General features: G+C 39.0%; 1 protein-coding gene across 1 annotated transcript; it reads left to right on the top strand.

Annotated features, from left to right (window-relative positions):
* Positions 1–872: 872 nt before the first annotated feature.
* SLC16A12 (solute carrier family 16 member 12) lies at positions 873–21173 on the top strand. The gene is given in 7 exon segments (XM_004428152.3): positions 873–1118; positions 8446–8549; positions 11778–11921; positions 13524–14103; positions 16064–16323; positions 19193–19437; positions 19439–21173. Coding segments are annotated over 7 exon segments (1473 nt in total). The 5' UTR covers positions 873–1008; the 3' UTR covers positions 19469–21173.
* Positions 21174–22137: the final 964 nt, after the last annotated feature.

Genomic DNA, 22137 nt, shown 5'->3' with positions numbered 1-22137 from the left:
AGTTAAGTTCGCATGCTCTGCTTCGGCAGCCCGGGGTTCACAGGTTCGGATCCCCGGCACAGACCTACACACCGCTTGTCAAGCCATGCTTTGGCAGCGTCCCATATAAAGTACAGGAAGATGGGCACAGATGTTAGCTCAGGGCTAATCTTCCTCACAAAAAAATAAATAGTAAAAAAATTAAAAAAAAAAAGTATAGCATTCTTAGTCAGAATGCCAAAGAAATTACTGTCAGCCTCATTCAGTATAATCATTAGGACATGGTCTAAGCTGTTGTAACAGAGAGATTCCAAAATACAGAGGCTCAAATAAAATTAAAGTTTGTCTTTCCTGTAACAGTGAGAGGTATGTAAAGTCCTGAGCTGGAGAGGCAGCCCTTCTCCACAGAGTCATTTGGGGACCCAGGCTCCTTCTGTCCTGTAGTTCTACCAGCCCCTAGGGCAATGTCCTGGTCTGTGGTGGGAGCTGTCTCATCTCCACATCCATGTTCCAGTCTGTGGGAAGGAGGGTGGTGGAAGTCCTGGGTGAGTTTCTTTGCTTTGAGCTGATGAACCAGAAGTGACACGTATTACTTGTTCTTACATCACTTTCATCTAGACTAAACCACGTTGCCACACCTACCTTCAAGAAAGACTAGGCAAAATGGTATCAAACTGGGTGCATGTGGATTTGGCTAAATTTGAGAGGATCTATTATTTAAAAGAAGGAGGACAGGTACCAACAACAACTAATGGTCTTTGCCCCAGTCCAATATTCATAGGTACAGATAATCATATTTAACAGGAAAGTATTAATCATTTTTGCCACATGAAAAATCAACCTTTGAATATGGCAACAAAAGACAAATATGTTCTGATTTTTGGTTTTAGATGGCCAGTAACCCATGTGCCAGGTAGCATTCTATGCCAATCTTGAATGCCAACAGGAAGTCACTGGACAGCAGACTCTTCCAAGATCATAACTGGGCTGTTGGAGTAACTTGGAAAAGAAGAAAAAAGAATCGAAACCATGGTAAAAGTAAATAGAGCTCGGTCTACCGCCCCTCCAGATGGAGGCTGGGGCTGGATGATTGTGCTTGGGTGTTTCCTTGTTACCATCTGCACCCGGGCAGTAACCAGGTAGGTGGGATTTTCTTCTTGATTTATTAAGATGATCCAGCTTGTCTTTTTTTCTAAGTCTACTTCATTCTATTTCTGAACTTGTTACTGTGAAAATATATGTGTATATGTATGTTTTGTGTGTATTTCCTTTGACTATTCAGTTATCTTTTTCTTTGCAAGGAGTGTGATTTTCTGACACTTAAAAGTCCTGGATAGTGGTCTCTTCTATAATATCTGACACACAAACCTGGAGTATTAGGACATTTTTAGACTAAATATTATGGCTCTTCTGGCCATTTGTTTTCATAAGCAGCTCATCCCAGAAAGGAAAAACATATAAGGTCAAAATAGTCTTTGAAAACCTCTTGGCTCACCAGATACTGAGCTGTTGGAGGCTTAAAACCTAGAATTTAAATTCTTTTGCTTCGTTTTGCATTGGGCTATGGTGGTGGAGACTGAGTTCTAAGTTGAGGGAGAGCAATAGCATGAATACAGGGATTCTGGTTTCTCACTTGCTCACATCTCCTTCTCCCTCTTTTTCTTTTATCCAAGGGCATAGTGTTGAATATGCTTCAGTTAAACGTGTATACACTGAGATCCGTTCATCTCATTTATATTTGGAATAAACACCTACTTGAAATCTGTATGTGCTAGCCCTTTCCTCTCCAGGTGCTTTCATTCAATCAACCTCTTTGTTGCCCTTCCCTGGCAACACACCCTTGGCAGCAAAAGAAAGTAATTTGCACTAATAACTTTATTTGATGGCATCATCAGTAAAAGTATCGATGTTCCTCCCATAACAAATATATAATGCAGGAAAGAAGCAGGATGTTTGTTTTTTGCTACAATAAGAGTTAGTTGATTATGTGTCATGATAAACTGTAGATTTGTTTTAAACAATATGATTGGTGTTAAGTCTGATTTTTCTTCCATCTATATTATGAATCTTGTCTTCTGGGTGTAAGGAAGTCATAGAGTTAAAAGGAATCTCTTTCATCTTCGTTCTTACATGTGGAAGCTTCCATCATTCCCATGACAGGAAAGCTCTGGAAGTGAGCTCAGTGCTTTATAAGAAGAGCTGCTGGAAACCAGGAAAGGGGGTTTGCCTGGCAGCAAAGGCCTGTTATCAGAGGTTACTGGGAGAGGCTGAGAGGAAGATTTGCTGTTGTTAGTGTTGTCGAGTTGATTTCAACTGCGTACAGCAGAGCAGAATGCTGCCCGGTGTTTTTTTTTTTGTGCATCATCCTCTCACTTTCCGACGCTATGTCAGACAGTGCTCCATTGCTATTCATAGCGTTTTCTTGGCCAATTTTTTTGGACGTGGGTGGCCAGGTCCTTCTTCCTAGTCTGTCTTAGCCTGGAAGCTTCACTGAAACCTGTCCACAATGGGTGACCCTGCTGGTATTTGAAATACCAGTGGCATAGCTTTCAACACCCCAGCAACACACAGCCGCCACAGTATGACAACCGACATACGGGTGGGGTGGTTCCCTGACCAGGAAACGAACCCCAGGCCGAGGCAGTAAGAACGCCGAATCTTTACCACTAGACCACCAGGGCTGGCATACATGGCTCTACCTCACTCAAAAATAGCTGCTTAAAATCTCACTATATGGATGTGTCCATAATTTATTGAACACATTTTTACTGATGGACATTTATATTGTTTCCTGGTTTTTGCTTTACAAATAATGTTACAATTAGGACTCCAGCCATTTTAAAATCATATTTCAGCTCTTGCCTTGTAACTGATGATGCTGCCTTACACATAAAATTTACATTAAACTTAAAGTTGGGCAGGCTATTAAAGCAGTCGTTCTTATTTATTTACTCCCTCTGTTTGTTAATGTGCATTGATTGCTTATTTTTTCTTCTAGACATCTTATTAATAAACACATTATCTATGTTATGAACCATATTTCATTGTGAAATTGCATGACATTCTATAAGTAAACTGACAGATTGATTTAGAGTTGATACTTGAAAAGCAACATTTGATTTAAATGTTTAAAGAAAACATCTGAGATGTATTTTTCTCTAAATCTTCTGGATCCAAATTAACTTAGTTGCAATAGATGTCTAGAGTCCTGTGGAATTGTGGAGCTCTTTTAACAGTAGCTGAATTCCTGTAAATAATTGCTAATGTTGGCTGAGCACTCACTCTGTGCTTGTTGGTATTGTTCCAAGCACTTTTCATTGATTAAATCATTTAATCATTTTATTCAGCAGTTGAATAACGTGTCCAAAGTCACATGATTAGTAAGTGGCAGTGCTTTTAACCACTAGGCTACACTGCCCAGTGGATCATTCCTGTGTTGACTTAATGGATAACTTCATCAACCAGAAAAAAGTCTTTACCAAATACCAGATGTTGTCAGCATCCAGCTTTAGAGGGCCAGAGGAGAATTTTATAGCAGAGTGGCAAGATGGAGACAGCAAGCATGTTGGTCCTTTGAGAAAAAGTATCTTTGAGAATGTTATTTCATAACAGACGACACTTGGGTGGTACTAAGAACAGAGCCTATCAAACCCTAAAGGATGTTAGGAGGGGTTTGCTACTGCAGCATGATCTAATCCATTCTAAGTGGTACAGTCATGCTTACCAAAATGCTTATTTTTTAGATGAGGAAACCAAGACCCTGAAAGATTAAGAAGATTTATCAAAGCTCTCAGTTACTCAGCATGAGAATCAGAGATCAGAACTCAGCTCTCCTAACATCTGTCAGATGTACAAATATTCCACAGGACAACAAAAATAATTTCTGGAGGGAGAAGCACACGTGTTCCCAATAAAATTTATTTTCTTTAAGATCGTGCCTATGTTTAGAAGGCATAAATCATGAAACTTTACCATTTGAAAAGTTTCTTGGTACTTTTCTCTTTTGAGAACAAATAAGTGATAGAATAATTCTTCCCATATTTCACGAAAGTCACAGTCATTCAGAAGTGTGTATCTGGTTATTAAATTTTACCTCTGGCAAGTCTACTCACATGTTTAGACAAGAATCTCAGGTATTATTTTTGAATTTTAGATATATAAAGTTTGACTGATGTGACTAGTTAAGTCAGTTAGGAAAACCATTAAGCAGAAAACAAAACAACAGCAAAACTAGATAACAAACAAGTCACAAGAGACAAATATAATCATGCAAATATTAAATCCCTCAAAAGAATTTAGTGAAGAGAAGAGAAAAGAAAGGAAACTATGATTTACAATCCCAAAATACCGTATCCTCTGGGACCCTTTTCTCTTAGCAGTCCTATGTCCTTCCACATCTCCACCTTCTGCATGTGCCTCTTAGTAATCCTTTCTCTTAGCTTGTAAACTCAGATTCCTCACATCTCTACCTTATCTAGGCACATGTTCCTATGCAGCTACCATCCAATCTGCTCTTCCCTTTTTCGCTCATGTTCTCGAAGTTGCTACTCAACAATTTTCACTTCTTTATCTTCCAGTCACTTCTCTACCAACTCTAATCCGTCCTCCCTTCTACTTTCCTTCCTTCCTTCCCTATCTTGAACCTTGAACAATGTTTAATGAGCACCCAGTACGTGAAGGGTACGGTACTAGATATTTAGGATTCAGTGCAAGATAAGACAGACATGGACTTTGCTGTCACAGAGCAACAGTCTAGTGGAGAATACAAACAAATGCAAAGGGAACTGCCATACCATATGGTAAGTGTCCAGCATGTAGAAACACTTAAGAGAAATATCAAGCCCAGACTCAGGTAGTCAGGGAAGCCTTCCTGGAGGAGTTGACTATTATCTTGAGATTAAAAGAATGAGGGAGACTGAGAGATCATTCTAGAAAAGAAAAATATTTTAATGCTCCAAGGTGTGAAAAAGCATGGGTGGTATGTTGAAAGTGGTAGAAAGAAGTTCAGTCTGACTGAAGTGAAGAATGCACCAGGTGGGAAGAAAGGAGAAACGCTAAGAAGGGCCAATTCACACAGAGTCACATCAGTCATATTAAAAAGTTTGAAGCCTCAGGATCTGATTTGTGTTCTAGTAAGGTCACTCTGACCATTGAGTGTAGAATGTACTGAGAGCAGCCAAGTGTGAATTCAGGAAGATCAGTTAGGAGGGTTTGGCTGCAGTACAGGAGAGAGGTGTTGACACGAATGATGAGTGATAATGGGGATGGAGATACATGGAGACATTTGAGATATATGTGTGTGTGTGTGTATATATATGTATATGTATATATATAGACATATATATATAAGGTAGAATAAGTAGAACTTGACAATTGATTAGATCAGTGGTTTTCAACCAGGCTGATTTTGATCTCCAGGGGGATATTTGGCAATGTCTGGAAACATTTTGAGTAGAGGCTGGGGATGCTGCTAAATAAACATCTTACAATGCACAGGACGACCACCACAACAAAAAATTATCTGGCCCAAAACATCAGTAGTGTTTCCATTGAGAAACCGTGGGCTAAGGATAACTTAACTATTTTGATAATGTGGCTACATCCAAGAAATCATTATTCACTTAAATTGAAGGCCTAGTGGTTAGGAGAAAGTAATAGACTTTTTAGTACTAGTCTAGCAATCTTTAGGGTGTTAAGAAACATCATAGAGTTTTTTGTTGTTGCACTGAATTAAAACTAGTGTAAGGCCGTTGCAATTAATTCATGCTTTAAAAATGTTCTGCAATATTTTAATTAAATTTAAATTTATATAATCAGCCAGGTAGTTTATGTTACCATTCTCTGTATTGCTAGCTGTGACTATGTTTCAGTACTCCAAACTCTGATATAAAAATTGATCTAGCATGAGACCTATTGCAGCATGTAGTCTGGTTTTTTAAATCAGTGGATGGAGAAGGACCACTTTTTATATCCCTTTGACAGAGATCATTACATACAGTGCTCAGGGTGGAGAACAAGAACTGGACTGTGGTGAACATGGAGACATGCCACTCAGACAGCCTAAGGGGAAGGGGGTACATCAGCAGATGGCCCAGCTGTCAGTGCCCTCAGGGTCTCTCTCACCTGCGAGAGCCACCTCTCCCAAGAGCACACCCTTCCAGGGGTACCTACATCCAGTGATTGGTTGAGGGAGGTACATATAGGCCCGACCGTTTCACTTGGGATTGGTGAAGGATTTGTCAGGCCTCTCTCTCTGCCTAATCCTGCTTCTGTCCCCTTCCTTCCACAAGTGTTGATCCCTACTCTATACTCTGCACGTCAGACTCCATCCCTGCATCTGCTGGGACTTAGAATTTAGCACCCTGTACCCACCTTTTCTCTTTCCTGTCACCGGCACTGGCAACATAATTGTGGGGCCCAGTGCAAAATGAAAATGCTGGACCCCTTGTTCAAAAGGCAGGAAAAAAGTGCTGTTAAAAGTGCTAAAATAGAAACTTTTCCTTTCTTTAGCCATCTATCTCTATTTTTCATAGTGTCTTTAATTTGCCATTTAGTGTTGTTCTAAGTAAAAAAAATGGAATGTTAAACTACTAGCACAAGTTTACCATTCATCTTTATATTACAGGTAGCCCTGTCTTTCCCTTTCCTTCTATGTCATCATTTTCAGCATACATGGTCGGCTAATACAGAGAAGTAACATGAATAAGAAAGGATATGATAGAAATCCTTGGTCCTTTGTGTTGCTTAGAACACCACTGCCATCTTTCTGCATGTGAAGCAAGTTTTGGTTTGAAAGGCAAGCATGGTCTGTCTTGGGAGGGAGAGCCTTCACTCCACCTACCCCCATGCTTACTCAGTTGTAATGGAATACACTTGCCTTGTAGTCAGTCTTACTGAACTCCCACACATCACGAATCTACTGGAATTATGTGCTCATGGGACATCTCTAACACTACATGCAAATGGAAAGGCAAAGAATCACAGACACACAGCGTGCATCTATCTCCTCTTTGCTCACATGCATGCTCCATTGTCCTGTGGGACTTCAGTTACAACATGCAAATTCAAAATAAAATTATTAGGAATTTTAAGACAGGGACAGCTGAGTTAAACCAAGTCTTATGCTTCTGAGTGCCAGATTCTGTGCGACGGTAGAGGTTGCGCGCCCTTAAAGCCGGACCTGCATAACACAGCTGTCCTGATTAAACCTGATTCTCTTCCCTCTTCTTTAATTTCTCCATCACCCACCTTCCACATCCATCAGCACCTGGAGAGGAGAGGGAACGTGAAATAAGAGGTTACTATGGGCTGCGGAAGTATGTGAGTTGGAATGTAGCCCTATCCAAAGAGACTGATAACTAGGCCGCAGGCCTGATTTCTTCCCGTGCTCTCACTGGGCTCTGAAAGCTTCCTGTCCTGAATTAGGACACCATGCTAATCTGTATGAAGTTCTTTCCAAGTTGTACAGTGATAAAAACTATTGCTTCTGGATCACTTATGTCTTATTTTTCCTAAGTAACTTTTTCAACACAAAAATTTCTCTGTCTCTTTGTCTCTGTCTCTGTTTCTGTATGCACCCCCCTCTCTATATATGTATATATACACACACACGTATTTCTGATTGTATAAGAAATCATGTTCATTGTAAAAGAATTCAAAATGCAGAATAAAGACAAACTGAAATCATTTATAATCTCACTATTCACTTATAATGACTGGGTACATTTTGGTTTATACGTTTTCAGGCTTTTTCTTTTTACATAAACTATGTTTTTATAAAATAAGCCCTTACTATATGAACTATTTTGTAACTTATTTTTTTACTTATTATGTCGTGAATTTATTTCCAAATCAATAAATACAAATCAAATAATTTTTAATACCTAATAATATTTCACTTTATTGTTATGCCATAATTTATTTAACTAGTCTCCTATTGATGGACAAATAGGTTGGTTACAATATTTGGCTATTATAAATAGCTCTTCAGAATATATCCTTATATGTGTATCTATTATTATCATCATCATCATCATCATCATCTGTTTAATACCTTTGGCTAAAACTTAGAAGTGAAATTGCTGTGTGATGTATAACTCTATTCTCAAATTTTACCTTGTATAGCCACCTCTTAGAAGGTACAGATGTTAGTGAAATATTAAGATGAGTAAGAATCCATGTTTTTGACCTGCTGTCTTTGCCATAAGACTGTCCCTACAGCAGTGTTCTCTACATCCACTTGGCATCAGCAGCCCCTGTAGTGGATAAACACTTGTTCTTATCCTTTAGAATGGCCCAATGGTCAGCTTCTGATTTCCCACTTATTATGGTCCAGTAATGTACCACTTAAAATCAATTAAAACCCATGGAGACTGGAACAGCTGATTGAGCCAAAACTTTAAGTTCTGATTCAAATCCACGTTCATTCAATTTTTTTGTACAAAATGCTTGCACTGTATTTTTCAGATGTATTTCCATTTTTTTTGTGGAGTTCCAGACATACTTCACTCAGGATTATGCACAAACAGCATGGATCCATTCCATTGTAGACTGTATGACCATGCTCTGTGGTGAGTATCACTTTCCAGGGATAGACAGTTACTCTTGAATTGTACATGACAATGACCTTCCACTGCTTTGATTACCAGTGTTTCTAAGTAGAAGGACTATGGTAAAAATTGGCCAAGACTATACAAAAAGAAAAGATCAACCCTACCTTCATCCAAACCCCATCAGACGTGCTCTTGGAATTAATGTTCTTGGCTGAAGTCAGATGGAACAGGTAGTTAATACACTCAAAAGGACACATAACATTTGGCTCTTGCGTATAGAGATAGGATGCTGGGCACCACAGGACTTGTCCTGATTTTGGAAGCAGTTAAGCATACAGTATATGCTTGGCTTCTTTCTTCCGAATGCTGTGGTCCCCTCGTTCTCCAGTCACGTAAACAGTCATTGTATAGCACTGTGAGTCATTTCTATATGTATCTCCTTAAATGAGTGCCAACAATATGTGCATCACATCTCAAGTCTTGTTTTCATTCTGTTGTCTTCCCAGAGGGTTCAAAGTTTGGCTCATGGATTTCATTATTTTTCGTGCATAAATCTTCATTCTTAGAGAAATATTGGGGAAGGATAGGATGGTGAAATCATGAGATAAACACATTCACCATGGCTATAATTTCATTCAAGAAACTCCAAAGGTGAGGCTGACCTGGTGGCATAGTGGTTAAGTCCAGGCACTCTGCTTCAGCGGCCGAGGGTTCGCAGGTTTGAATCCCGGGCATGGACATGAGCACTGCTCATCAAGCCATGCTGTGGTGGCGTTCCACATACAAAATAGAGGAAGAAGGGCACAGATGTTAGCTCAGGGCCAATCTTCCTCACCAAAAATAAATAAATAAACAATAATAAAAAAAAGAAACTCCAAAGGTGCTATATAGGGTGTATAGAGTGTTCTCAAAATTCATGGACTCTCTTATTCCATCTATATAGTAGAGGAAAACTAAACTTGAGATTTTTCTTTTTATAAATTTCAAACCAAAGTTATTAAATTAGTGTCTTAGAGAGTTTCTGAGTTTGAGTCAAATTGAACTGATCTATTTGCAGGCTAGACTCATATAATCCTTTCATTTAGATGAATCCTGAATATTTTAGAAGACTATTATCTCCTCAGGCCATGTCTTGGTGGCAAAAGGGAAATACTTAGTATATTATGTCGTAACTCATAAATAATGTCATCTGATTCCATTCTAGGTACTGATTCATATTTATTTTTAGAAAAATAATGTACATACTCAGGAATCAGTTGAATTGTGCTGAAATGTATTACCTTGGTTGAGAGGAATTTGAGAGCAATTCTAGGACTAAAAGCAGGTTTCATGAGAAGGCTAAGTTGACTCCTTCTACTGATAACACTGGAAGGTCTTAAGGGATCAAAAAATCATATATCTGGGTTTTCTGGCCTTTTTTTTTTTCCACCAGTAGGACAATCACTTGTTTTCAGGGTCACATGATTAGTCACAGCCTTTGTATGAGCACTCCGAGAGAGCCATGTTTGTCTTTCTCAGAGGATATATAGGTGACATTTCCCTCACTGCTATCTTTTGGACAATATTTATAATCCCCAAAAGAGGAAGAAATGGGCTTCAGTGAGCAATATAGTCACAATGATCGTGTAAGGCATTGAGCTAAAGCAAGGTCATGTTAGATGCAGCATATTTAAATTCTGTGCAAGGTCTTGAGGCCTGTTGTACCCAATGACTCTATACCCACTTACTCACCTGGCAACATTAGTTGATTCAGAGTATGGACAAGAGGCTGCAGAATCACATCTAGGATATCCACTGGGGACGTATCTGCCCTATGATGAACAGAGAAATGAACATTTTTCTTTGAGTTTGGTGTAAATTTTGTCACTTTCCAATAATCATAGCAGCAGCAGCCTAGAGAATTAGATATATTTTCAGGAGGTTTGCTCATTCCTATTCTCCGGAGGTTATAGATACAGCCAGCCACTGTTTTAACTAGATAAGAGACATCACACTGATGACTGATTCTGTTATGTACATTTGAGTTAGGCCCAAATTTCAACCTGACCAATACAAAAAATTATACTCCACAGATACCCAGAGAATTGGCTCTTCTGATCTTGTTACTAAGAGTGCTGATGTCAGCATGAATTGTTCCTTAGAAAGAAATTCACACGCTTTCCCCACCCATCACCCCTGCCGTCAGTCTGGGAGACCCAAGGAGCCAGAGTAACAGGGTAGAATAACCCAGCACTCAGTGTCAGGTGCCCTTAGCTATATTTCTTAGTGATCTTGGGTATGTCATATTCCCCTGAACTTCAATTTCCTTGGCCTCTTTCAGCTTTAATTAATATTCTATAAACCTGGAAGTTGGTACAATTATAACACATTGTTAAGCCACAAATAGAGTGAGGCCAACCAAAATGTCACCATGGGTGTGAAGCATTTTTCTGGATTTTCTGGGCTTTGATTTCTCATCCACAGGGTTTCCTAAAGCCTGAAAGCAGAGCCAGATGGTGGAATTTGTCTATGATCTCTCTCCCTGGCCTTTTCCGGCATAACACTGCTGTTTACACAGTGTTGCCCACTGTCCTTCTCCACCGTTTGACTGTCATAATTATTGCTAATATGTATGATTAATATTATAGGAAACATACAAGACACATAGTTGTGCAAGTGACATGTAGTTTAAATAATGAGTTGATTCACTGTTTAAAATATACGCCATAGGGCCGGCCCAGTGGCGTAATGGTTAAGTTTGCATGCTCTGCTTCGGTGGCCTGGGGTTTGCAGGTTCGGATCCCAGGTGCAGACATACATGCTGCTCATCAAGCCATGCTGTGGCAGCATCCCACATACAAAATAGAGGAAGATGGGCACAGATGTTAGCTCAGGACCACTCTTCCTCAAGCGAAAAGAGGAAGATTGGCAACAGATGTTAGTTCAGGGCCAATCTTCCTCACTGAAAAAATAAAATAAAATACACCCCATAGTCCTGGGATTATGACTATAATAGAATGGAGAAGTGGAATGAGCACTGAAATGCAAGTCAGGAGACTTGATCCTAATTCCAGCTTTGCTATTTATTCTCTCTGTGACTGTGGAAAGTCATTTCCTCTCCCCTCAGTTTCCAAATCTGTAGAATAAGTGGGGTCAGCTCAATGCTTTAAAGGTCATTCGTTCTCTGCCCTGCTCATGCAACACTACAGCCTTTTCACAGTGCCCTCAAGGTCTTTCTGTTGAACCTATTTATTATTGTTTTTGAAGCTCCACTTGGGAGTGTTGTCAGTAACCATTTATCCTGTCAAGTGGGAATCATGCTGGGTGGCTTGCTTGCATCTACTGGTCTCATCCTGGGCTCATTTGCCACCAGTCTGAAGCATCTCTACCTCACTCTGGGAGTTGTTACAGGTAAGGGCACTTTGTACCACTTGTCTCACCCCACACTGTTCAGGGGTTGTCAAGCACATCAACAGAGCAGTAATTCATAAACTATTCATTTGTTACATGCGTAATTTAGCTGACCTAGCTTTTGTCTGCCTACCTAGCAGTTAAACAAAAGAGCTTGAAATGCAATTGATTGTACTACTGTAATGAAAATGCATCCCCACTTTAATTCACCCACATGACAAAAGTAACTGCTGGCTTTCCCTTTGGCAGCAGTGTATGGCTGAGATCCTTTACTCAGAAGCAACGAGATATTAGCCAGGGCAACATAAAATTTCAGCAATGATCATTCTCCTAACATCTTTGCCAAGGCATTAAAATACTATCTGCGGTCGACCCGAGTTGCCCCTGCTTTATAGTGAATATCATTGTCCAATAAATGGGGATTTACAATTTATAAAAGAAGCCCTCTTGTTGTGAATATTCTTATATTACACATTCTCTCTCAATATTATGGAAGTATTCTTTAGAGAATCATAATGAACACTGTAGGAAGAGAAGTAATATACGTGCATTCTATAAATTACACTTAAGAGGACTGCATAGGATCAAGGTGGGGTTGGTTGGTGGGACTGGAGTAGCAGTTTGCCCCATCATTCAGAGGGGTGTGAAGAGTATCACTAACTCATGTCCAGGCATTGAGCCATACAAGGTAGTGTGATCAGGCCAGTAAAGGATATAATCTCACAGTGACACTGTACATCTAGCTCTGTCAGCTAAAAAAGACATCTGTCCCATGTCACCCAAAGAGCCCAACTGCAGGGTGTCCAATCATCCCAGTTTACCAGGGACTGTCCTGGTCTTAGAGCTGAGAGTCTCACATCTGAGAGACCCCTCAGTCCAGGCAAATTGGGATCATTGGTCACCCTGTACTGCAGGCAGGAACAGGAGCTGAAGGTAGTTCTTTTCCTCCCTTGACATTTAGATACCACGAATTCCAGGTTTAAAGCCCTTCAAGTTTTCTTGACTTAAAAGGAATAGAAGCTGAAAACCTATAAAAGGCTTTCTGCTGACTTGAAGGAATATTTTCAGGTTTCTATGTGTGCATGCTGTTTATGTATAAAATTGACACAATGTTTCCCAATTATGTGAAATTACTCTGGAACTTTCATGGGGTCATATATGCTGTTTAAACCCCAATTCCAGATGATCAGAATTGTGTCTTCACCGGCAGTGAAGAGTTGAGGTAATTCTCTGGATAATTTAAGTTAAAAAGAGGTGTGGATTGGGAGAATAAGTTTCTTAGGTCAGCACTATCCTGATTTTCTAGTTAATTCAAATTTAGTTTGTATAATGGTTTTTAAGTTCTTCATTTCATTTTGTTTAAGAAGTCATATTTCCTTAAGGTTTTTCTTCCCAAGAAGAAAGTCATATGTATGCTATAATTTCCAAATTGTGGATGATTGGTGAGGGTAGATTCATTTTCATGTTGATGTAGAAAACAGTTTTAAAAGGCTTTAACAAAAAGTCAGATTCTCTTTAATCCAAATAATTTTATTCTGGGATATTTTCTTTCCTTGGCTGTTCATAGTGTACCAGCACTCATAGAGTTCTCTTTATCCCCAGGTCTTGGATTTGCACTTTGTTACTCTCCAGCTATTGCCATGGTTGGCAAGTATTTCAGCAGACGGAAAGCCCTTGCTTATGGGATCGCCATGTCGGGAAGTGGCATTGGCACCTTCGTCCTGGCTCCTGTGGTTCAGCTCCTGATTGAACAGTTTTCCTGGCGGGGAGCATTACTCATTCTTGGGGGCTTCGTTTTGAATCTCTGTGTTTGTGGTGCCTTGATGCGGCCGATTACTCTTAAGGAGGACCATACAACTCCAGAGCAGAACCATGTCTGTAGAACTCAGACACGAGACTTTAAGAGGGTGTCTCCCTGTTCAACTTTGACCAATGAATGGGTGCAGACCTGCCTTTGCTGCTCTTTGCAGCAGGAATACAGTTTTTTACTCATGTCGGACTTTGTTGTGTTAGCCGTCTCTGTTCTGTTTATGGCTTATGGCTGCAGCCCTCTCTTTGTGTACTTGGTGCCTTATGCTTTGAGTGTCGGAGTGAGTCACCAGCAAGCTGCTTTTCTTATGTCCATACTTGGGGTGATTGACATTATTGGCAATATCACATTTGGATGGCTTACCGACAGAAGGTAAAATCTGTGAAACCACAATTGGTTCCCCACTAGGGGACTTGAGGTTTTGAGTTTCCCCTTATCCCCTTACCCTGTAGAATACATAGGTCTGAATAATAACAAATTTTCAGTATCCGAAGGCAACTCCATTGCTGGTTCTTCTAGTCAGAGATCAGCAAAGTTTTTCTGTAAAGGGACAGATAGTAATTATTTTTGGCTTTGTGGGCCATATGATCACAACTACCCAACTCTGCTGTTGTAGCACAAAAGCAGCCAAAGACAATATGTGAACAAATGAGAGTGGCTATGTTCCAGTAAGACTTTATCTATGGACACTGAAATTTGAATTTCTCATGTAATTTTTACATCTCACAAAATATTATTGTTATTTTGATTTTTTTTCCAACCGTTCTAAAATGGAAAAACCATTCTTGGTTCACAGGTAGTACAAAAACAGATGGTGGGCTGCATTTGGCTATAGTTTGCCAGCTCCTGTTCTAGATGGTTTAGGATGATGGGTATGTCTAAATTGTAGAAGCCTAGGGTAACAACAAGTTCCGGTGACAGATTTAATTCCATCCTAAGTCAAGTCAGTCCTCATGTAAGCTGACTTCTGGCTGGGTGTTGTGGTTTTAGTTTCTTTTGAACCACCCCAGAGACTCGCTGGCAATGGAGAGAGCAGAATCCAGTCCAAGCAGAAGGATTGGGCGCAATAATAACACATTATCTTTAGCCACATATTTATGTTTGACACTGCATATAGCAGATACTTCATTATAATTTTAGGCCTAGAAACCAAAGTTATAAGAAATCTGAGTAGTTTCTTCAGCTAATGCTTACCTATTTGGATTGAGGAGACAAAGCCACTCATATTCTCCTAAATGATGGTCTCTTCACGCTTGATCTATGACCTGGGAGAGCTGTCAGCATGTGGCTTCTCACACATTATGTCTTTGGTATTTAATCAAGATCCAACTGCCATTCTCCAGTGTTATGAATACAATATTTAGGGGTAATTCCACATTTTTAATGGTTAAAGAAGAAGGGGGAGAGCAAGGGGTTCTGTCTTTACAATCAAATAACTCAACAAGAAGCAGCCTGGTGTAGGTCTGATAGAGGGATCTCTAGTCTGAGATATATAAAACCTAAGTTCTTTTGCTGGCTCTGCCCCTTATTTCCCCCGTGACCTGGGGAAAATCACCCAACCCTCAGATCCTCAAAGGTCTTCGTCTGTAAAACAGGCCAGTGCAATATTTGCCTGGTGACCTCAGTGTTTTGTGAGGCTCAGATGAGACAGTGGGTGGAAAACGTTTGTAAAGCATAAACTGCTGGTGCTGATATATACAGAGTCTTTGAAATAACTGGTGTCATCTATGGTTTTGGAGCTACAGAGGGAAAATGGAATGGCAGTACCACTGGGGAGGTCTTGAAATAAGACAATCCTAGTACAAGACCTTCATAATCTCTGGAAAATTATTTTGATGCCTTCATATTTCAGCTTCTCTTTTGTTTAACCACTTGGGTTATTGAGCTTCTATGATGTACCAGATACCAATGGATAACATATCTGAAAGCATCTAATATGGTATACTGCTAGAAAATACTACTCTCCTGACCCTTTACATGTTATTTTACAACTATCTTTAGAGTAACCCTGTCAGATAGATAACCTTCCCATTTTATAGCTAAAGAAATAGAGGTTAGAGTTAGGCGGTTAGTAGGTGACAGAACTGGATTCAAACTTCTATCTTTCTAATTTTAGAGCATATATTATTTTCTACCACATGATGCTTCCTGGGGAGACAAATTCTTGCATTTTATGTACTAAAAGGAAGATAGGCAGACAACATACATAACACATAATGGGGAAGCCATCTCTATAAATAGCTGCAATGCTTATTGCTTCACGGCCATAGTTCTAAAGCTCTTTGATAGAACATGTACATACTACACTCATTCTTGTTCTTCAAATCCACAGGTGTCTGAAGAATTACCGGTATGTTTGCTACCTCTTTGCCGTGGGACTAGATGGGCTCTGCTATCTCTGCCTCCCAATGCTTCAAAGTCTTCCCCTGCTCGTGCCTTTCTCTTGTACCTTTGGCTACTTTGATGGCGCCTACGTGACTTTGATCCCAGTAGTCACTGCAGAAGTAGTGGGGACCACCTCTTTGTCATCAGCACTCGGTGTAGTGTACTTCCTTCATGCAGTGCCATACTTGGTGAGCCCACCCATCGCAGGTAAGTTTCTAGAGAGAACCCCCAACCACCTCTTCTCTTTGTCATATGGAAAATGGAATAGAATAGCTGTTCAGACTTATAAATAAATTGGGTACATTCAGAGGGATGTCTGGTGGGAGTACAGGATTCCAATAGAGAACAGTGGGTGGTGAGGCTGAAATGATAAGTGGGGGTGTCATTGTGGAGTGTCTTGAATGCCAGCCAAAGGAGCTGGGACCCTATATTCTTCAGAGACTATGGATAGTATTGCAGTTTTTGTGCAAAAGGGTAATATGGTAAAGAGTATATTTTATTTATTTTTTATTTATTTACTTTTTTTTGGGTAAGGAAGATTAGCTCTGAGCTAACATCTGTGCCAATCCTCCTCTTTTTGCCGAGGAAGATTGGCCCTGGGCTCACATCCGTGCCCATCTTCCTCTATTTTATATGTGGGACACCTGCCACAGCACGGCTTAATAAGCAGTGCATAGGTCTGCACCCAGGATCCGAACCCGTGAACCCCAGGCTGCGGAAGTGGAGCGAACTTAACCACTACACCACCAGGCCAGCCCCAAGAGTATATTTTAGAAAATGTGATGTAGCAACTGATCTGCTACTTTACGGAAGAAGCAGTCAGGATTCCATTCTAATAGTTCAGGAGTGAACTGATAAAGGCCTGAACTAGGGCAGCTACAGCAGAAATGGAAATGAGCTCTATGGGCAAGGAGGAAGTTTTGGGAAAAAAATATCAACTGAATTTAGCATATGGAGGTGAAGGAGGGGAAGAAGTCAAAGATAACTTAGAAAATAATGGCATGGTTGAAAAAAATAAGGAAGTTGGAGAAAGTGACTTTGGTAGAAAAATAATGAATGTAAAGTTTAGACATATTCAGATATCTGAAATACCCAATAAAATGCCCAACAGAGCTCGAGAGGGAGGCCAGATTTGGATATACAGATTTGGGAATCATCAGATAAAGCATCTAGAATATTTTGTAAACTGTAAAATGCTATAGAAATTTAAAGCATGATTAAACAAGTAATTCAAAAAATATTTATTGCATGCATTAAACAAGTAATTCAACAAATATTTATTGCTTGTGTACACCAAAATTGTGCTTGGTGCTCTTGGAAGAGCAGCAAACAGGTCAGAACCCGCCCCTCCTTCCTGGAGTATGTGGTCTGGTATAGTGTCTCTCAGAATGAGGTGGTGGGACCACCTGCATCAGAATCTCCTGGGGCCCTTGTTAAAATGCAGATTCCTTGACCGTCCCACTGTGATTTGAATTTTGGGAGGCGAGTTCCTGGAATCTACATTCGCAACTAGCTTTCTTGTGATGCCCATGCACACAAAAGATTGAGAATAACTGGTGAGATTATTACCTGCCTAAATTAAAACCGAGAGAGTGAAGAAGGTCTCTAAAGACAGACAAAAGAGAAATGAGTCAAACATTTGCCTAGAAGAAAGGAAGGGAATTTTTTGAAGAAGGCAGGATTTCTGCTTGAGCTGCTGTTGGGAATAGACAGTTTAGGGTTATTTCCAAACCCAACATTTGCTAAAACAGCAAACTAGGGGAAACTGTGGCTGCTTGACAGCTACAGATGAAAATTCCTGGTCAGTTTAAACTTTACGATATAGGACTATATGTTTAGTGCTTCATTTTTGGAAACTGCCCCCAAAATGTCCCCACCTCCTCCCTCCATAGCCAATTTTTGTGTTTAGGAGTGGTGTAATTCTGTTAAAAAGTCATAGAACATAAATGAAACTGGTATTCCTGGATCTTTTTTTCAACCCATGGCCTTCATTTGGCAAATCAGACATTATACTCATTGCTAGGTATTAGAGGATTGGGTTGTGAGTTAATACTTCTCTTATTTAATTACCTTTAAAATGACAGCTCTTTACTCAGTCTCTTCTGTTTGGCGCTGCAGAAATGCATAAGTAAATTACATAACTGAAATATTTGAGAGTACTTTGGATTGCAGGGAACTTTGTGGGGCTTATAAACAATTTCTACATGCCATTTTTGACCAATGGATTGAAAGTGGGTGAGAGGAGAAACCATATACTTCTCTGGTGGATTTTCTTGGCATATAAATACAGTTTGAAGGAATTTTTTTAAAACTTTTTAATCACAAAATAATTGCCTGCCAAGGTCTAATTTTAACCCATTGATTCTCTCATCATTATGGCCCATATCTTGCATATCGTATGTCCTGGTTCTCCTCAAAATTTAGAGCTGGAATAGATATTAAGATTAACTTGTTGCAACAAGAGATAAAGGAAAAAAAAGATGTGATTACAGAATTATGCCTTCTAAAGTCTGCATATGCGACTTCTAAGATGGCCCAAAGTTGTGATTTTCAAATTGAATAAGGTACAATGACTAGATCCAATTGAAAAACTGAATTCTGCTTTATCCAGAAGCATGTTACGTCATTCAAGATAGACAGTATATGGGTGCTGGGAATACTACTAGTGTTCTGTATGATTATATTCTAAGAGATTATATTCTAAGAGAATATAATCATACCCTAGATAAATGATCGCAACATCAATAATTTGAAGGATGCTATTTTTTATCTTTTCTACCATATTTCTTGGGATTAATAATAATAACTAATACTAATTGTATGATTACTAAGACTGTGACACTCCTCCAAGCATTTTACATAGTAACAACAATCCATTTTAGAAGTTTCTCTAGAAAAATAGAATATATTTTTCAGTTGCTTTGCAGTATTTTTAGGAGATCTGCTTTTTGTGTCAAAATTGTAACAGTGGTGCTAGCAATCTATTGTTATTATCCTTACAAATTATTAGATTTGAGAGTAGGTACATAACTGAATTTTCAACTCAACAATATAATTTTGCTGTTGTTTGTTCCAGGCTGGCTTGTAGATGCTACTGGCAGCTACACTGCAGCATTTCTTCTCTGTGGATTTTCAATGATATTTAGTTCTGTGTTGCTTGGCTTTGCTAGACTTGTAAAGAAGATGAGAAAAACCCAGCTGCGGTTCCTTGCCAAAGAATCTGATCCCAAGCTACAGCTGTGGACCAATGGATCGGTGGCTTATTCTGTAGCAAGAGAATTAGATCAGAAAGATGGGGAGTCTGCGGCTATAGCAGCACCTGGTTACAACCCCACATGACCAGTGGCCTTGAGCCTGGGCACCTTCAGGTCTGAGAGAGGTGGGACCACTGGATTATACAAGTTTCTAAAGCATTTTATTTTGGCAGAAGCATTGCCTTCCAAGGAAATTATTATTATTGTTTTGTTAACATATTTGTAGGGGAAAACAGCAAATAACAAAGCAAGCTGGACTGGCTCAGAGTTTTCTCATTTGAGATTTGTACTCAAAATTGAACTCACATCTTTCAAGCAATGAGCATCACTCCATGGAGAACGTTAGGATATAGCTGATATAATTAGCAGTAATTAGGAGTAATTTCAAGGCATGACCAAACAGATGACACTGGGCAGCAGCTTTGTCTCAAACTTTCTGCCCCTCCATCTTCCCCCCTCAGTTAGAAGGTAAACGGAAACATTTGACATGTAGCTTTGCTTATTTTATGCTTTTTGGAGAAGGGGAGTCTGCAAGAATCATTGCCTCTTGAAGAATTGAAAGTATTCTTCAACAACCCTATTTAAAGTCCTAATGAGAAACTCCGCTATGAAAAAGGTTTGGCATCTTCGTCTTCCACCACCACTGAAAGCTCTTTTCCTAAGTCTGAGGCTCACCTCTGATCACGGGCTCACCTTTATTACATACAATACTTAACTCTAAATTTAGCAGAACACACCGAGTCACAGGGTGATTTCTAAATCTTACCTGAAATGTCAACACCAACACTTCCCTTCTTTTTCTTTAGAAATAAAGCTTTTATTTAAATTGCAGACACATTCCTGTTAGGAACAGAAAAATGTTGGCAGTATTCCAACTGGGCAGGAATTGAATTCTTGAATCAGCAGGTCTATGGTTATTTTCTTTTCAGATCAGATACTTAGGTTCATCATTATCCAAAACAGGACTTGGAGTTTTGCCTGAAAAATATTATTCTAGAGATATTCTAAAGGTGAAATTCCTTTCTCCCTGTGTTAATTCTTGTTCCAGTGTCCACTGCTCTTCATCTCTTTATGAATAGTCATTAGAAATTTGGTGGAATTTTTCAGCTGAATGAGAAGGCTTCAGGGGTTAACCTCAGCATCATAGTACTCTCATAAATTATAGCTTTGGTCAGAGGAGAGGGAGGAGAAGGTTAAGAAGTCTAGTGGTGTGATGTTTTACAGTTGATAGAACCCTTTCACGTACCTAACTCATTGAATTAGACTAGTGTACTTATTCCCAAGTACTCCACTTTTCTATGGTTTAGGATAATTTCTGAGTCTTCAGATTGAAGAGAGAGGACATGGGGAGAGAAGAGAAAAGCCAGATCCCACAGCCTGACACCAACTATTTTAAATCCACAGAATTGCAATTCTGAATCCCAAATCATGTTGCACCTGTACATAGGGGCAAGTTATACAATTGAAAGGGGGATTTTAATTATTCAAAAACTTAAAATCTGAACCTCAAGGAAATATTCCTCAAGGAAATCCACTGTCCCCAGAGAGACTTCACAAATGCCCTGCCAGGGGTCCTGAAAGAAAAAACACAGCAATGAGGAAGATCCTAGGTTGACTAAGCATGTTCAGCAAAAGTGTTTGCCTATAACTGGATTATTTCATAAAATTACATATTAATACATTGTTTTCAGAATGAAATATTGACTTAATTTGCTGGGAGAACACTGTAATATTTATAGTTGTTTTCCAAAGTTGTTTAAATGTTTCCTGTTATCTTTTTACTTAGTTTGAGAATTTAGTTTTGAACCCATTTACTTTGTCATTTTTAAATTTAAAAACAATATTTGGAAAATATCTAAAGAGTCAAAGTTAAAATGAAGTTTTATGTGTTTGGAATAGCACTTTACACTAAATGTCATTTCTTGAATGTTCAAGCCTAAAGATTTTTTGAAATATAAAGTTATAAATATTCTTATACATATTTTTTCCCAGTGATGACTACAGTAAAATTTTGTTTATCTGGCTCTGCAATATAATTTCTTTAAAGTATTATAAGTATTCATGAAAAATAAGCATAGAGATCAGAGCTTTTAAAAATTTGTATAAAATATTTGGGATATTTTGACTTTATACATGCATAAATTTATATTTTACTTTCCTTTTTGGAGCAGCATTTTTAGAAAACCAGTAACAAAAATGTAAATCTTAGAGTCTACCGTTGTCAGCTACACAAAATTTTACTGTTAAGGTTCCATGTGCCTATACTGTTTATTTCAAAATGGAGGGATTCATGGGAATAATGTATTTTGTGGAATCAGAAAAAAATTGTGGTGGGATGATTCTACATCTCAAATATTTCTTATATCACTGCAAGCTCTGCTTTGAAATTGACTAAAGTAGAAAAGCAAAAGAAACTAACTTCTGTAGAAACACTGTACTATTGGGCCTTTTTTCAGATTGTGATTTCAACTAGTAGATCAGATATTTATGCTAATATTTTCTTATTTCAAAAGCATAATAAAATGAGTTTATCGTCGTGTATGGAAAAACATTTTTCCTCTGCACAAGGTGTTTGGATTGGATGGTGAGTAGGCCTATCTGGATCATGCTAAGATGTAGCTGGCACACAAAGATGTGGTAAGCAATCAAATAATTTACAAAAACCAAAACCATTCATTGAGTACTTCTAATGTGTTAGCTACTGCGCTAAGTGCTTCCTATGCATTGTCTTATTTAATCCCCATATTAACCTATATTATCATTATTT

This window comes from Ceratotherium simum, chromosome 6 (assembly GCF_057802395.1).
Source record: "Ceratotherium simum simum isolate JZ-2026a chromosome 6, ASM5780239v1, whole genome shotgun sequence".
Taxonomy (NCBI): Eukaryota; Metazoa; Chordata; class Mammalia; order Perissodactyla; family Rhinocerotidae; genus Ceratotherium; species Ceratotherium simum.
The sequence above is the reverse complement of the archived record's forward strand: the minus strand, read 5'-3'. Positions and strand labels throughout refer to the sequence as shown.